Source organism: Panicum virgatum, chromosome 7N (genome assembly GCF_016808335.1).
Source record: "Panicum virgatum strain AP13 chromosome 7N, P.virgatum_v5, whole genome shotgun sequence".
Taxonomy (NCBI): domain Eukaryota; kingdom Viridiplantae; phylum Streptophyta; class Magnoliopsida; order Poales; family Poaceae; genus Panicum; species Panicum virgatum.
Genome location: NC_053151.1, coordinates 42,102,466 through 42,119,503, shown reverse-complemented (window position 1 = coordinate 42,119,503; position 17,038 = coordinate 42,102,466). Strand labels below are relative to the sequence as shown.

The 17,038-nt window shown below is 45.9% G+C and overlaps 3 protein-coding genes across 7 annotated transcripts; 1 reads left to right on the top strand and 2 right to left on the bottom strand.

Annotated features, from left to right (window-relative positions):
- Window positions 1–1,056, bottom strand: LOC120682663. Its single transcript, XM_039964636.1, has one exon. The coding sequence runs from the start codon at window positions 739–741 to the stop codon at window positions 361–363; it is 381 nt and encodes a 126-aa protein (XP_039820570.1). The 5' UTR covers window positions 742–1,056; the 3' UTR covers window positions 1–360.
- Window positions 1,057–4,006: 2,950 nt separating this feature from the next.
- Window positions 4,007–8,259, top strand: LOC120680719 (putative pentatricopeptide repeat-containing protein At3g11460, mitochondrial). Of its 3 annotated transcripts, XM_039962239.1 has the most exons (4): window positions 4,007–6,002; window positions 6,077–6,161; window positions 7,592–7,702; window positions 7,790–8,259. In XM_039962239.1, exon 1 carries the CDS (start codon window positions 4,063–4,065, stop codon window positions 5,551–5,553), a length of 1,491 nt encoding a protein of 496 aa, XP_039818173.1. In that variant the 5' UTR covers window positions 4,007–4,062; the 3' UTR covers window positions 5,554–6,002; window positions 6,077–6,161; window positions 7,592–7,702; window positions 7,790–8,259. The 3 variants fall into 3 exon arrangements, with proteins under 3 accessions (XP_039818173.1, XP_039818176.1, XP_039818174.1); XM_039962242.1 differs by lacking the exons at window positions 7,592–7,702; window positions 7,790–8,259 and adding an exon at window positions 7,251–7,582; XM_039962240.1 differs by lacking the exons at window positions 7,592–7,702; window positions 7,790–8,259 and adding an exon at window positions 6,232–6,446.
- A 949-nt stretch (window positions 8,260–9,208) lies between these two features.
- On the bottom strand, window positions 9,209–15,778 carry LOC120680720 (nucleoporin NSP1-like). Of its 3 annotated transcripts, none has more exons than XM_039962243.1 (10): window positions 15,489–15,778; window positions 14,716–14,870; window positions 14,156–14,243; window positions 13,560–13,818; window positions 13,140–13,460; window positions 12,238–12,283; window positions 10,837–10,936; window positions 10,597–10,716; window positions 9,717–9,806; window positions 9,209–9,613 (listed from the first exon to the last, which is right to left on the bottom strand). In XM_039962243.1, exons 1-10 carry the CDS (start codon window positions 15,540–15,542, stop codon window positions 9,488–9,490), a joined length of 1,359 nt encoding a protein of 452 aa, XP_039818177.1. In that variant the 5' UTR covers window positions 15,543–15,778; the 3' UTR covers window positions 9,209–9,487. The 3 variants fall into 3 exon arrangements, with proteins under 3 accessions (XP_039818177.1, XP_039818179.1, XP_039818178.1); XM_039962245.1 differs by having other exon boundaries at window positions 14,716–14,823; XM_039962244.1 differs by having other exon boundaries at window positions 10,837–10,934; window positions 12,242–12,283; window positions 15,489–15,776.
- Between the last annotated feature and the right edge of the window lie 1,260 nt (window positions 15,779–17,038).

The window sequence follows — 17,038 nt, the reverse complement described above, 5'->3', positions numbered from 1 at the left end:
TCATGAAAACTAGCCATTTGATTTTCGAAGAGACAAACATGATGAGAACACCTGAACCGCACAACCAGGAAAGAATACAAGGAAATAATAGTAAAATAAAACATAGAGCAGGTTCCTTCAAGTATAGTTTATTTTTTTTGTGATTTTGTGTATACACAGCTCAGCTTACCATTACCTCTCCTCCAGAACAGAGATCGATACTGTCAAGAACACAAGGATCGGTTCGGGGGGCCAAACTAAACAAAGGATCCAGAAAGCAACAAAGAAGGGAAGAACTCTTCGAGTTCTTGCCCTTCCGTCCCCGCCGCGCGCACGCGAACCGTGCGGTGCAGGACGCGCCGCGCGACGCCCGTGCGGGGCTCAGGCGTTCTTGGTGGGGCTGAGCGCGATGACGAGCCCCGGGAAGACGTCGTCGGGGTCGTGTATGTGCGGGTTCCGCTCCACGATGAAGGGGTCCCCGCACCTGTCGCTGATGCTGTGCAGCGTCTCGCCGTCCCCGACCACGTACACCTCCTCGCACGGCCGCGCCGCGGGGCCGCCCAGCAGCGGGCCCCTGAACCGCCGGTCCACGCCGTCGCCGCCGCTGTCGCCCGCGGTCTCCGCGCGCAGCGCGCCCAGCAGCACGAGCGACACCAGCGCCACCGCGCACCACCACGAGGCCGCGTCCGCCGCCGACACGGCCGCCGCGCACAGCTCCGCGCGCCGCCGCCGGGCGACGCTGTTCGTGTCCGGCGCGGCCATACGCGCGGGAGCTCCGCGACCGCGTCCCTTGCCCCCCTTGGGAGTCTGCGTTGCGTTTGGAGTGGAAGTTGCTTGGCTTTGCGGCGGAGGGACGGATTCTTATCGGGCGGGCCGGAGCGGCGGCACGGACGGGGCGGCTTGGCTCGGCGGACTTTCGGTGACGGTTTCTTAGACGTGGAGCCCACGCGAGACCGCGCGCGGAGAATGTGGCTACTGTCCGTTCACTAATGACGGTTAGGCGCTTAAGTACGGCGTGCTAATTGCGATGGCAGAGATGGATTAGTCAAGTGTCCATTCCAAGTACGAGATTCAAGGGGATACTAGCAACAAACAAGTTTCTTCTGTAGGATGGTAGACTGAATAGTTCTACTAAAATGGTCTGGAGACTGAGCATATGATTCAGGCTTGGGAATTGGGACACTGGCACCACTGAAATGACAAGGAACATGATGGATTCTCATGATTAGCACAGAATTTTCCTTTGCTTCATACCAAAGTTTGCGCCATTATTATGTGGACACCGCGGTGTCTGCTGGCCGTGCAACGTACTACCTAGATTTGGAGCCGGGGAGGTTGGGGGGCAAAACACCCACCGTACTCCATTCGGTAGGTTTCTGTACCCTCATTCTCACGTACGGCAGTTGCAAACAGTGCGAGCCCCTCTTCAGACCAGACGCCCTCCTCCGCTTGCCGAGCTCCGAGCAAGAATATACCCCAAAATCATGGCCTGAATCGGTGAGGCAACCCGCAGCCGTCGGGTGACGGGCCGGCCGGGTCCGATTAGTTGTCGCGATATTTGCCGGACCCATCGCCTGAAGAAGGCTCACGCGACCCACCAACGCCCTCCCCCGCCTCCGCGCCGCCGCCCCTAACCTTTCTCGCCGCCGCCCAGCCACCGCCGCGTCGCTTCTCTTCACCCTGCCGCCGCCCACCGCCCACCGGGGGTCCTACCCCGCCCGGCCGGCGGCGCTCCCACGCCGCCTCGCCCTCCACCGCCCAACCCGCCACCACCGCCGGGCCGCCGCCGCCCCCGGCCCCCTCCTCTAAGGTCGGCGGCCATGGAAGCCCCAGCAACACGGAAAATTAAGTTCCGCCGCTGCCCTCCACCACCCCAGCCGCCGGCGACCTCGCCAGCGGCCACTCCCCCATCAACCACCTCTTGCCGGCCACCCCCTCCCCCTCCCCTAGCTCGCTGCCGCCGCTGCCCCTCCCCTAGCTCGCCGCCGCCGCCCACCGGAGCATGAGGAAGAAGAAGGGCAGCCTTCAGGCGATGGCTTCGAGCTTTGTCGCGCGGGCGATATATAGCTCTGGCGGGGCCGGCCGGCAGCCCGGCACCGCGCCATGGAGCTCGTGTGGCCAACCCCCGTACGTTACTGATGCGCCTCAATGTCCACAGCAACTGTTCACCTAATTTTTTTCAGCGCTTCTTCCTCGCGTCAGCTATCAGTTTTTGTCGCCCCTTGGCGTAACCCCGGCGTCAATTCAGGCGGTGGAGGTCCGAACAAAAATCGCCGTTGGCCCCGGAGCCTCCGATACGGCATGGCATGGCATTGGCAGGGGAGCGAGAGACAGAGGATGCGATGTGACAAGGAGGGCAGGGATCGGCCGTGTCTCGCGGGGGTCCGGGCTCGCCCGGCGTCCGTTTCGGTGAGGCCTGCGCTCCGGTCGGCGTCAGGAGCGCACTGCAGCCGAGGCTTCGCTGAGAGGAAAGTGTGAGGTGAGGTGATGCGCTGAACGGCTGAAGTGACTTGCAGCATACACATTACGGGCAGACATGCACGTCAGTCGTCAACTGGCCTCATGAGGAGGATAGGATACCCTTGTTCGTTGGTTTCATCTACTGCTTGCCCTGAACCTAAATTCGAACGGATTGTTACCTTCTCGGCTCAGGGGTTCACGATTTCAGACGCTGGCAGAATGCATCCGGCCTCTGCTTCTGACCTAATTCTCAACGAGAAATAGGCTGTTTTCTGTATGTTTTGTGGCAACGAGTTGAACCGTGAATCTGCTGCAGATGAAAGTTCAGTTTACTGATCACCGCGCCTTCTGTTTATCGGACTAAGCTCGTTTCTTTTTTTGAACATGCTACTGCACGTTTTCGACTGATTGACTGCGAATCTCCGGCCCGCGAGACAACGATGGGCCACCAACTCGACCCGAGTTCAAGGGAAAACGATCGTAATTTTGTTCCAACCTGTATGGACCAGCGATCAGCACAAGATTTTGCGTGACAATTTAGGCGATGCAGGTGGAAGAAATGTTCTGCGGGCTGACCAAGAGAACATGAACATCATGGTCCCTCGCAGCTCACAGCCTTCTTTAAATGAAAGGTAAGTTACAGCAAATGGCACTTGCAATGTTGCAAATGGCGACACTACTGCACCCAGATTGTAGCAGAAATGCATGCAATGGAAGACAGTCTGACTGTCTGAGAAGGTAAAGTGCAGTCCAAGTTCTGCTCGTTTGCAACTCTAATTATGCGCTCAAAGATCTCATTTGATTTGTCTCGCGAATTAGCACAGAATTCTGAAGATGTTTTGTAAACTGTCTTTATTTAGTACTCTTAATTATTAGTCAAAGTAGTAAACAATTCTAGCACCGGGAAAACTAAACAGGGCCTTATTCTAGTGTCTAGAAGATCACTTCGTGCTCTGAAATCGTGCACGACCATGCGGATGTCTATACCCTCATGAATGATTTTTTGCTCCATTTCTGAACATACGTGCCGCCGGAAAATGAGGATCGAGCGCCATGAGGAGGGTGGTCCTACGCCTGGGCAAAATTGAGGTGTAAAACTCGATCTGATATATAATAGTCACAAAAATAACAAAGTTCTTGTGCATTTGCACTAGTACGTGACAACATGAAATTTGCCAATTTGTAGATATTTTAGCGCACCTCAACTTTTGCGTGTTTATAGAATATTAGGCTGTGTTTAGATGGCGAAAAAGTTTGGGTTTTGATATTGTAGCACATTTCATTGTTATTTGACAATTAATATCCAATCATGAATTAATTAGTGTCATTATATTCATCTCGTATGAATCAGTTAAACTATATAATTAATTATTTTTTCAACTGCATTTAATGCTTCATACATATGTCTAAAAATTCGATGTGACGGATACTATACAAGTTTTTTTGGAACTAAACAGGGCCTTAGCATCATCCACAGGAGGAATTCTAGATTAGGTTTTTAGTTGATTTGCACAGTTTGCAATTTCTGCGCACCTGATAGGCTGATTTGCCCTGTTTCATTTACCCCCCACCCCGGCAACCCAGCGACAGTGACGTCCTCGTACGCGGAGGCCGTCGATCGAAATGCCGCCGCCCACCACCGGCAGCCTGTCGGCCCTCCTCCGGCGCTGCGCTGCGTTGGGGGCGCTCTCCCCCGGGACGCAGCTCCACGCGCGGGCCCTGGTTGGCGGCTGCCTTCCGGATGCCACCGTGGAAACCGACCTCGTCCTCCTCTACTGCCGCTGCGGGGAGCTCCGTCGGGCCCGCCAGGTGTTCGATGGAATGCTCTCGCCGTCCATGCACGCCTACAACATCCTCCTCGCTGCGTCCCCGCCCGGCGTGTCACTGGAGCTTCTCGCGCGCCTCGTTACCGCAGGACACCGGCCCGACAGGTACGCCGTGCCCGCCGCGCTCCGCGCGTGCGCGGAACTCCGGGACGCGGTCCTTGGAACCGCGCTCCACGGCTTCGCCGTCCGGCTCGGCTTATTCCCCAATGTTGTGGTTTCGGGGGCGCTGCTGAACATGTACGCCAAGGCTGGGCTGCTGGATGGTGCTGTGAGGGTGTTCGACGAGATGCCGAAGAGGGATGCTGTCGTGTGGAATTGCATGGTCACTGGGTATGCGAGGGCGGGGAGGGCAGCAGAGGCCCTGGATCTTTTCAGGAGGGGGCAGGTTGAGGCCGTGGGCATGGCGAATGATCTACGCGCCATGCCAAGCGTTCTCAATGTTTGTGCAAAGGAAGGGGAGCTGATGAAGGGAAGGGAGATCCATGGCAGGATGGTACGGTGCCTCGCTTTTGATTCGGACATTGCTGTGGGGAATGCGTTAGTCGACATGTATGCAAAGTGTGGGTGTGTGGATGTCGCGCGGGCTGTGTTTGCAGGCATGAAGGAGAAGGATGTGGTGAGCTGGTCGACACTGATTTCTTGTTACGGTGTCCATGGCATGGGGGATGAAGCATTGAGGGTTTACAAGGAGATGGTGTCCAGAGGGGTAAAGCCAAATTGCATCACGTTCACTTCGATCCTGTCAAGTTGCAGCCACTCAGGGCTTGTGAGTGATGGACAGAGGATCTTTGAGGCGATGAACAAAGTACACGGTGTAGAGCCCACTGCTGACCATTATGCATGTATGGTTGACCTCTTAGGGCGTGCTGGCGCCATTGAAGAAGCTGCTGGATTCATAAGGAAGATGCCCATGGAGCCTGGTGCCAGTCCCTGGGGAGCATTGCTCTCTGCTTGTGCGATGCATGATAATGTCGATGTCGGAGAGATTGCAGCTTATAGGCTATTTGAATTGGAAGAAGGTAATGCTAGCAACTATGTTACTCTATGTAGCATTTACGATGCAGTTGGTCGGTCAGATTGTGTTGCAGGCTTAAGGTCAAGGATGAAGGAACTTGGCATGTTGAAGACACCTGGTTGCAGTTGGGTTGATGTGAAGGGAAGAGCCCATGCCTTCTACCAAGGGAGCATCCCACGCTACTTGAGGAGACAGATGCTATGGGTTTTAGATCAGTTACTTGAGGATATGGGTGCTTCAGAATCTGATGATGAATATCTGAGCATGAACTGAGATAATTCAGCACTGAATTTGTGATGGTCCACAGGTCCAGTATTGACAGTCCCATTTTCGTGTGAAGATAAAGCAACCAATCTAACTTCATTGCTGCTGTGCTATACATGAACAGACTTTTATGATGTGAAGCATGGAATTTTATGTGTTGTACTGCCAATTGCTGAAGGACTTAAACATATTATGATCAGATCTGGAGTGCTGTTATGAATCATGAAATGCTAGGGGTGAGAGAAACAAGGGCAATTGATTCAAGGGAAGAAATGCCTTCTCTACTCCGACTGCCACAGCAGTTGTGCTGGTATCTGATGCCATCGAACTGCACAACAGGTAGCTCAAAGCCTCAACAAGTGATTCTGAACATTGTGATAAAATGAGAGGAAAGAGAAATGATAAACTTCTCTAAATGGCAATTTGCAATCAACTAGAGCAATGTCAATCTCTATGAGGTAAGCACGAATTGGAGTTTCACTATATTAGACTTTTTTGATCCTTAGCTGATTCCATAATTTCCTTGGACTAGGTGAATGTTACCTGCGGCCCTCATGAGAAGTTTTTATGCTGTCACAAGAGATATGCGCTGAGCATCATTTCCTCCGAGTGTAAAAGTGAGTTTATTTATGGGATTGCAGTCTTGGTACCTTTTCATTCCTACTAATTCTATTTGCTTGTTGACAGTCCTTGTGCTTGGATCCTTTATATGCAAGAAAATCTGTCGGTGAATTCATGCAAATCAAGAGACCATTCCACACAATCACATGTTTTAGGCATGGTTGTATGCCAGTTTGTGACCGGCATGATTGTACAATAATCATATCAAGAAGATAGAAGCTAGTATTGTAAACTTTACTACTATAGATAAATTGTGGAATAAAGACTAAACTTTACTACTAGAGATAAATTGTGTAATAAAGACTAAGTTCTAAGAGCATATCTCCCCAATAATTCAGTTTATCATTATTGGGGTCACTACTGTAGCAGGTTAGCAATAAATCACCTCCAATACCCACACTGTTCACATGTGAGCCCCCCCCCCCCCCCCCCCCGCCCACTTACTGCCTTAGCAACTAATGGCTGCTATTTCATTAATTGTACTAAAACCATTACCTGGATTCGCAAGCCAACTGCAGTAAACTAACTTTGCCATGTTGTGTTAACTGATCTCTTTCAGCATGTTGAACATTAGTCTTCATGTAACAAAACTATTCTTCTCCTGTTTTGTATCTGGTAGGCCATTGACCTATGCTGCCTACATGTTTTGTTTTCCCTTGTTGATCTCAATCCACTTCAATCCAACCGATACTCACAATTATTCCCAGCTTCACATGATAAATATGAAAATCCAAAGTGAAGTATCTTCAATTACAGCTCAATTTTGTATCAAGATAAATATATGTTGCAGACAATGAGAGTGACAATATTATTTAGGAGGAAATAGAACCTGAAAGCAACACTCCAGCATCAGCCGTGCTGAAACCAGTTATTGCTGCTAACCTACATTCTTTAGTTTGCTACTTGCATTTTTCAACTGATTGCACTGATTAGAATTAAATGGTTTGCATGGAATCTTGACTGCTACTGGGTCATTGGCTCATTGCTAGTATCTACTTACTGCATGCTAACTGTCATATCTAAATTGAAATATTGCATGATAATTGCTATTTATGCACCACTTATTCTGTCAAAACTCCAAGCAGTTATCACGGAAGTCTGCCATATCTCAGGAAATCAAATATATCGTAGTGCAAAGAGAGAATTTCCTAAATGATGCAACTTGCTCTTTTTTTGGCAAATACACTACTTTAGTTTAGGTTCAGAAGTCAATCAGATTCAAAAACTTGCGTGCCAAGGAGAGTAAAAATATTTACAGTCAAGGAAGGACGAAAAATCTTGTGGCTTAAAGAAAGGCAAGGAGGCTCACCCATTTGTGTCAACTGTGATTGCTACTTGCTAGCTTACAAGTGCTTATATTTGAATTCTTTCACCTCAAAGAAAAATTGAATTCTTGAGTTTCTGCTGATGCTAGTTCCTCATGCAGGTTTCATTTTGGGGCTGATCTCATCAAATCTGCAGATGGTAGTGGCTGTGTGAAGCAGGGCTAAAAACCTTTTCGTATCATACCAGTGCTCTACTCTGCTGCTCTTTGAAGGTCCGCTCCATCGTATCTGAAAATTTGCTTTGACGTTGCACGTTCAGGATTGTTCTTTTCTGGACTCAGGACACATTTTCCACGCAGGCCATGCTAGTGTTCACGTTCGCGAACCAATCAGGGCTTGACATGCTGGAGACGACGCTGGTGGGGCTCCAGGACATCACCCTGGAGGTGTTAGACGACCAGGTGAGGAAGAACCTGTGCGCGGAGCTCCCTGGCGTCATGGAGCAGGGGTTTGCGTGCATCCCCGGCAGCCTGTGCGTGTACCGGCCGGTGTCATACGATAAGCCGCTGGCGTGGCGTGGAAGGTGCTCGTTGACGATAGCTGCGTGCACTACATCTGCTTCATGTTTGTCAACTGGTCGTCTGGTCCTTCATTTGGTCGATATAGGTCGCTTCAAGAGAGGTCGCACGCGTTAGATTACACATTGTGGGGGTGCAAAATGTTTTTGGCTTATTGTTCGAAAAAAAAAACTGTTTTTGGTTTTAACAAAGAAGAATGTAAAGTGGTCGAAGAATCTAAATAGTGTTTTAGATACTGAATTTTTCACGAATGGAGACGGACTTTGTTCCATGCAATTACCATTCTGTACCTCCGGTCTTTCTTCTTGCTAAGCTTTTGTAGAAGCTGATATATACTGAGTTACTGACAGTGGACTGAGGGATGAAACTAAGGTAGCTGTATTTGAGAATCAAGCACGTACACCTACTGATACAGACAGGCAAATCAGCTACGAAAAGAGAGGGCTTTCTGAAGAAACCATCCGTTTGAGAGACTAGAAAGGGAATCAGTACGAGGATGCAGGCCATAGAAGGCCAAATTTATCCAAAGCATTAGCCCAAGGGCTATGCCAATGATCATCAATAGATACAAAAAAGAAATGTTGGGATTCAGCAGCTCTCCTCCAAGCAGAGCAAGAAGCGATGACGCGCTGACGGAGCGGACCTCTTGAGCACCAGCAGCGGAAGGCAGCCCGGACGCCTGTACCGAATTCGAAATTCCATGTGGTGTCCTTGTGGCAACTGGCAAGGCGCCTAGGCACACTGCCCGACGGAATTGCGTTGTCATCCTTGCCGGCCGGGCCGCGGGCTCAACATCGCATAGAACGAATCAGAGATTTATTCAGTTATCTTCCCTATCACTGTGGGAAAACGCAGGGATGATGATACTGCACAGATGCCAGATGGTTTTGCAGTTGAGACTTGAGACTAATAGTCAAGTCTGTTGTGCTGTGTATCAGCCACTGATCCAGAGGTGGATCCAGTGAAGGGTCTGGGGAGGCTTGAGCCCCTCCTAGGCCCCCTACAAATTTGAGGAGCAAGAATGAGGGAATGAGAGACGAGAGGAGGAAGAAGAAGAGAGCCTTTGAGGAGCAAAAATGAGGGAATGAGAGACGAGAGGAGGAAGAAAAAGAGAGCCCCTCCTGGAGTTTAATACTGCCCCCGCTGATCCATCCATTAGCTCTATCCGGCAATGATATCCAAGCATAATTAGTCCAAGAGTTCGAAACGGGCCTCGCCGGCACAGCAGAACGAATCACAAAATAAATACTGTTGGGGGTTCAGCTCCAGTCAGCAACAGGAGAAGGGACAGTTGGGAATTGGGATACACCACAAAATTGGGGTAGGAAGCTATTGGCCTAAGGCCTGGGATACGCCAGCCGTGACTCTGCAAGGCATCTTTTGGCCTGCTGCAGAGGCCATTGGTGGTGTTACCCTCTACTATTACAACTCGTGCCCAGATGCTTAGGCGTCGTGAGATGGTAATCCAAGCTGCAAGAATCAGTCCAAGGGCGCGCTCTCTTTGATTGCTGTTGACAACTTTGTAGCCTCATCCTCATTTTTCAACCTGAACAAGTATGTTCGAGCTACAACTGCACCACTGCTTGATTCATCTGACTGTGCATCCTGAAAATATATACAAGAATTATGGTCTTCTGTTTTATTTTCTGAGTTTTAGGAGGTGTAGGGGTGTGTGCTGGTGGTGGTTCAATGGTCTCTGATTACTTACCGAAGTATGAAAAATCGAAGCAACTGTGTTCTTCTGAACATTCATTTTTATCCCTTTGTAGATCAGAGCATTTAGGAGAATTTTACCAACCTGTTGCCAATTTAAAAACATTAGTATTTTGTCCATACCCAAAACAATCTTAAAGCAGTGTAAATCTTGCAAAGAATAGTGTGAAAAGAAAATTTATAACACAACCTTGCCACAAAGGTAATTTTCAAGATAAATATGCTGGAAACTTCTCAAATTAAAAAACAAATTGACAAGACGATTAGCACACACTGAGAACAACTAGACTTGTTTAACATGGACAGAAGTTGGGGAGACACGATTCGTTCATGGATTGGAATATTGATAGTATCCCATCAGATACAAAATGTAATTTCAAGGTTGACATGCAGTAGAAGGATAAATATTAACCTGAGCATACATTGAAGGGAACATATCTAGTGCAAACCACAGCCTTCGTGAAAACTCGTGCAAACCACGGCAAAAAAGTCATCTAAATTCACCAAAAAAATTACACATGTAAATGATATGATGATACACAACCTTGTAAAATATCTTGTCTAAACTCTACTTCGTTTGTGAGATATAAAAATAACAAATTTCTAACAAATCATCTGAATAGCTTTCTGGCTTGAAATTTGTTATTTTTATATCTCACAAACGAAGTCGAGTTTGGGCAAGATATTTTACAAGATTGTATATCAACATATCATCTACATGTGTGATTTTTTTGGTAAATTTAGAAGATTTTTTTGCCGTGGTTTGCACGGGTTTTCACGAAGTTGTGGTTTGCACCAGATATATTCCCTACATTGAAAGGAATATAAATGAATGAACTTTATATTAATCTAAATTAACAGATAAGGATACTTACATCGTTCCTAATAACAATGGTCGGAGTAGACTCTTTAGAAGCTTTCTCTGCACCTTCTTTACTTCTGATAGAGAGTTGACCGACACCAATGTCTTTCCAACCCTTGGTAGCATCATCATGCTGCATGAATAGAAAACAGATTTAGTCAAGCAAAATCTGAAACAACTTGCTAACAAAAATTGCATGGTATTACAGTCCTATAGGAAGGAAAGCAAGATGATAAATGGAAAAGAATGGTACCTTCACATACACCTTGCACTTGGCTTCATGAACAACAACTATTCCTTTTTCTTCTGCCTTCTTTACAGAAGGGCTGCTTGGTTTCTCAGGTTCGGCATCTGATCATGATAAATCATGAATTAAGAGGACAGAATATCTTTAAAAGACCTAAAGGGGGGGGGGGGGATTTCTGCCCCCACATTGTGCCACCTAGGCTGAAATATCTCGGCCGTCGGATCGCGCGTGAATGGCTCGGATTGATCCAACATATGGGCCCCACCGTGGGGCCCCGTAGGACCCAACAATGTGGGTCCCACAAGTGGGCCCCGCTGTGGACCCACGGGACCCACAACTGGGCCCACTGTGGACTCACAGGACCCACAAGTGGGTTATGGGCCCCACCGTGGGCCCCGTAGGACCCAACAATGTGGGTCCCACAAGTGGGCCCCACTGTGGACCCACGGGACCCACAAGTGGGTCCCACCGTATGTGGGGCCCACGGAACCAATTATATGTGGGACATACTACAGTTTTTTTAAAAAAAAACCTCTGAAATCTGATAAAATCAACTCGCACTCTATCTGCGTCGCTCCACATAAAACCCTATGAGGTTTGGTGAAATCAATTTGCACTCCACGAACAACAAATCCACAGAAAACACCCCAAGACTTCTGCAAAACCAACCCGCTTAATGTATATCGTTGACGGGTTAAATCGCCTCACACATTTACACACTGAATAATGGGCTATAACACTGCCCATAATAGAATATACTAGATAATCCCTACCTTTGGAAAAAAAACATAGTAACTTTATTGTCAATTATACTCAACTCATTTATATAGTCCAGCCCACACTCAGTTAATTTCAGCCTACATTTAATTTTATAAAAAACTCCTTGAACTTTATCAAAATTAATATATAATCCAGCCCACACTCAGTTAATTCATAAATACCATTTATTCAAGCCACCTCTTCAGCAATTTTACGCGAACTCTCTCGATCCAACTACCTCTCAGGTAACTTTATGACAACCAACCCATGATCCATGCATTTTTTACAAATCCAAGCTCTACAGCAATTAACCCATGCTCCATAGACTTTTACAAAAAAAAAGCCCTAAACTTCCTAAAAATGTACCCACACCCAAAACTTTGCAAAAAAAAGCTCCCAAAATCATGACGATCAACCCGCGGCCCCTACATTCTAACTAAGTAATAATATACTAAAGTTTCTATAAATTAATCCATAGCCTAAAATTTCGCAAAAAACATTCCCAGCCTTCGTACCAATCACTGGGCTACAGGTTATGGCGCGGCAACACCGCGCCAGTCTTTCTAGTTGAAAACTATGGGGTGTGGGACTTGCATTACTCAAGACACAAGTCCTAGGCATAAAAGCAGGATTTTAAGTTTTAGATTCTCACCTTCATCTGCATCAGCTGAAGCTTCAGAAGCATTTTGATTTCCTAATAAAGCAACAAGAAGTTTATGTTCCACACAAAAAATAAGGATATGAGGTGCAAACACAGGTGCTGCCAATGTTAATTACTTATCATATAATTTCAAATGCAAATAGCAGGATAAGGAAGCACAATATATGCGACATAAGTTGCATTATAGGAAACAACAAATTTGTGTACATCAATCAAATTACAATTGTGTTTCTAAATTGCAAGTGGTATTTGTTACACTTGCCAAACTGAAAAATGTAATAACTTTGACATTTAGACAAGTCCATGTAGACATGAGACATTGTACACTGCTCCGCCATATGAATATATGATATTCTTAACTAAGGGAGATGTATGAAATGCTAAATTGAGTAACAGAGGCAAGTTTTGCTGCTACCAAAGTGTATGCGGAGGTTTGGCTGTATTGCTGAAAACCGGATCATTCGGTGATATACGACAAAATTTCCTTAAAAGTTGAAGTTTACATCACAGTGTTATGGCGTCCTTTGGGAAGAACATAAATGGTTTCGAAGAGTTCATTCACTGATCAAATTCCAATAGAATAGTGAACGCGAAATATGTAAATAAGCATAACACAGTTTTGGTTGGTTGGTGATTTGCAGTCCTAGACTCTTACTGCTAAAAAGGAAGAAACCTTACTACATATCCAAAATATATATTATAAAAACTCGACCCATGGGGAGAGACACCCCTATGGCATTGCAATAAAGATCGAGAAAGGCACCAAAAGCTGGCTTTACCAAGGCATTACGGCTATACATAAAAATATTAATATCTGATGCATTATGTCCCGGTATGTGTGAAATAAACAATATGAGAGGAGCAATTTAATTCAAGATCGGAAAAGTACCTGAGAGAACTGATTGTTGATTTGAAAATAGAGGTGGAGACTGTGAGCTAAAAATTTGGGCAGCTGAATTAGAGAACAAAGATGGTGCATTGGATGCCGAAAAGCCATTATTTACATCAAACTGGAAAGGTGGTTTACTGCTTTCACCAGGCATATTCTTCTTGTCACCAAATATACCATTATTTGCACCAAACTGGAAAGGTGGTTTACTACTATCACCAGATGTGTTCTTCTTGTCACCAAAAATGACATTATTCCCACCAAACTGGAAAGCTGGTTTACTGCTGTCACCGGATGTGTTCTTCTTATCACCAAACATACCTGCACATAATTGCAACATAGGCAATATGAAAATAACCTAGATATATCTGCAAGAAAATCTTAACACGATATGATATATAAATTAGTGAGTAGGGATACCACTGAAATCTGGTGTTTGTGGCTTGGAAGGAATCGAAAAGAGGGTTGGTGTTGGTGAGCTTGAGTTCTGAAAAGCTGAAGAACTAGACGCCATCACTGGAGCCTTCTGTGCGTTATCTGAACTTGGCTGCCCCAAGAGCTTGCTATCATCTGCTGCTAGTGGATTAGTCTTCCCATCCTTTTGTGGACTTGGGGATGAAACAGCTTTTGAACCTGCTTGATTTTGTCTAAGCCAATTGACAACATCCTTGAATTTTTCCTAATGAACAAACAATGGCATAAGCATATACAATGAGAAATCTGACTTATAAACTGCTTAAAGAATGTATAGATACAGCCGCCTATGCAATGTTGAAACATAAATGGAAGTAAAAAAATATGAAATCATTGCGTAAAAGAAACAAATCCTCAACACAAACACAATGTAAGAAGGAGGTCTGCAATCAGAAGTAAAATAAAGTTGACGTGATACATTTTGTAAGCAATCAGGAACTACAATAAGACATGATATGCATATTCCCAAATCAATATTAGTTGCATGAGTTACATGAATGAAACAGAGGAAATATTGTCCATTTACAACCAGCAAAGCTTACCATGATTTCAGAAGCATGGGATAAGTAATCTTTGATACCATCCTCCCAAAGTTCAGCTGGATGATTTTGCAGCTGCAATTGAACCCAGCTGCCCAAAAAATCAAACACCTTATGAGGACACAGTATGCATTCAACTAGAAATAAATATATAAGTACAACTCTTGAGGTATATGTAGCAGAGATTGACATGAACAGGAAACATTCCAAAATTGTTTTCTCCAAAATCAAACACCTTATGAGGACACTAATATCTAATGAAGACTTCATACTTCGCAGAATCACCAAGGAAATCAATAATGAGAGAAGGAAATAGCAAAGCTCAAGAGATCACTCATTAGCCATGAGAAATCTGTGACCATGATAATGTGACCTAGTAGGTTGTGCACCAATTCCCAGATGGTGATACGACTTGTATGAGACCTAGTAGGTTGTGCACCAATTCCCAGATGGTGATACGACTTGTATGAGACTATGAATATATGGTACAGCACACGGGAAAAGAATACTCATGGTACAACACCCAGGAGAAGAAGTACAAGCTAGCAGGTGAAGAAACAGACCTCGCAAACTGATTATTAAGTGCCCTGACATGTTTGCTGGCAGCCTCTGCCCGTCGAGGATCTAAAGTAGCGGGTCCTGCCATCACATGCTGATGGGAAGACTCCGCCCTGTGAACATCAAAAGAGGGTCCGTCCATTACTCTCTTACTTGGTAGCTGCAGCATTATAATGACAGAAATGAATAACGGAGGAGCAGATTTTGCAGGAATATAGAACAACATGAAAACAACATATTTGAAACGGATGGTAGCTACCAAAGTTCCAGTTACTAAATCAGAGTGGTCATTCGTATAACGTGCTAAAACTGATATGCAACGGTCAAGCTTCAATTAAAGTTCTGAACTTGTGATGGTTCTCTTAGACGGAGTAACCAATAGTGATATGGTTCTGTTACCAACACTGAAGTGTATTAACAACTAAGAACTTTAGTTTACTATAAGCTAGCAATGATCATGTGATGTAGAACTGGCTATGACGCTGCTTTCTCTTCCAAGCTAAAAGATTCGGCTCTGGTTCTGAGTTCTGAATCTACATAACTCAAAATATCTTATAGATTGCACAGAAACTCAGCAACTCAGCTTATGCGTGCACTATGTAAATAAACATTTGATCTTAAATAACCCAACCGCAATGGCGTGGCTCATCCTCTTAATCAACCAGATCGAATCAGTACAGCGAGCTGAATATCACCCAGAAACAGTCCCCAAATCCCCAACTAAGTCCCCAAACAAAAAAAAACATATCGCGCGCGCCCGGGAGGCGGAGATGCGTACATCGGGGGCGCCCGGGTCGGAGGTGGCGGCGCGCTTGGCTCCTCGCGTCGTCATGCGGCCTCGCCTCGAGCTCCCGAAACCCTAGCGGCGGCTGAAACACGGACTGCAGAGAAGGCCGGGGGAGCTGGCAGGGGAGCCGAGTAGTGCCGCGCGGGAGTGGGGTCACTGCAGCGCACAACGCAATGGAATCGAGCGCCGGGGTTTGGGAAGGCGACGGTGGCGGGCACGGGCGAGGGCGGGGAGAGAGGAGTGTGTGGGAAAGCTGGCGGCGGTGCCACAAAGGGGTTTTTTTTTTAGTAGACAAAGGGAAAAAAATTGTGTGGACGACGGGTGACCCGTCACGGGTCCATAGGGTGGCCGGTGCGACCCCCTGCCTGATGGATGCCGCGTGCCCATCAATTCCATCCGACAGCCCGGCAGCGAATTGGCTTGTAGTCCAATGGTACATCCAGTGCGACGCTACCTATAAGGGTTTAAATTTTGGTGCTCGCATTTTTTTCCTGAGATTTTTCTAAGATTTAACGGTGTTACACTTTAAGTGGTAAGCGATGTTTCCGTCGATGACGAGACGCCGGTGGTGACTTTGAGAATCTTTAGATCTGTCGGTGCTCAGTCCTTCGGAGGTGCTCGTAAGAGTAGAATTTGCGTACATATATTTACAGGGTGTAAGTGTGCGTGCGTGTTGTGGGCGTCTTCATTGTACTGTGTGATTCTAAAAAACCAAAACAGCCCCGCATCGGCTCATCTCCCGGCTCCGGAAGCAGCCAGCGACTCGGCTCCAGGGTTTAACTTTTCGGCGGTAAACCGGCGAAAAACCGGTGAATTTACCGTTTTCGGTAGGTACCGGAAAGTGGTATACCGGTGTTTTTCGGTATTTTTCGTTTCGAATTTTAAAATTTCAAAAAAAATTATAAATAACCGTCAAAAAAATCGGCAAAAATTATGATAAAAAACTAGGGATTTTTATTAGCTTATAGCACTTGAAATCATTCAAATCTAAGTTGATTTGGTAGGTCAAAATGATGAATTTTCTATGAGGAGTGAAAATTTGGTAGGTCAAAATGATGAATTTGCTATGAGGAGTCAAAATCTAAGTTGATTTGGTAGGTCAAAATTTGCTTAAGTCTCACCATCTATGAGGAGTGAAGAACGCAGGTACTTAAGCAACCGAAAAGTTTTTATATCTATATTTCGTTTTTTCTAGTTATTCCATTCATTTCATACAAAATCTTCGTATGCAGAGACTATGCATTTGCTACATGGATTATGGATGGACAATACTTTCGATTACTATGGAAGCAATGTGTTGTATTAATTGGACTACGGACTTAATTGTAATAATTTTAATAGACTTTGTACTTTAGACTAAGTACGTGTGCACTTTGGACATGAATTATGTGTTTCGTTTTCGTATTTCTCATTGTGTGCTGGAGTTTCTTATATGTTGTGTATTATAATCTATAAATATAGACATAATTAGGGCAAACTCCCCAAAATTTTCAATTTCTTTTCACAAATACATAATTTCCCCATCATTTTCCAACTGTTTC

Excerpts from the sequence above, each read along its gene's own strand:
- LOC120682663 (XM_039964636.1), bottom strand. The coding sequence starts at position 741 with ATGGCCGCGCCGGACACGAACAGCGTCGCCCGGCGGCGGCGCGCGGAG.
- LOC120680719 (XM_039962239.1), top strand. The coding sequence starts at position 4,063 with ATGCCGCCGCCCACCACCGGCAGCCTGTCGGCCCTCCTCCGGCGCTGC.
- LOC120680720 (XM_039962243.1), bottom strand. The coding sequence starts at position 15,542 with ATGACGACGCGAGGAGCCAAGCGCGCCGCCACCTCCGACCCGGGCGCC. Across the intron at positions 13,819-14,155 it reads CCCATGCTTCTGAAATCATG|GAAAAATTCAAGGATGTTGT; the intron begins GTAAGCTTTGCT and ends TTTGTTCATTAG. Across the intron at positions 10,937-12,237 it reads GCTGATGCAGATGAAGGTGA|AGATGCCGAACCTGAGAAAC; the intron begins GAATCTAAAACT and ends TTTATCATGATC.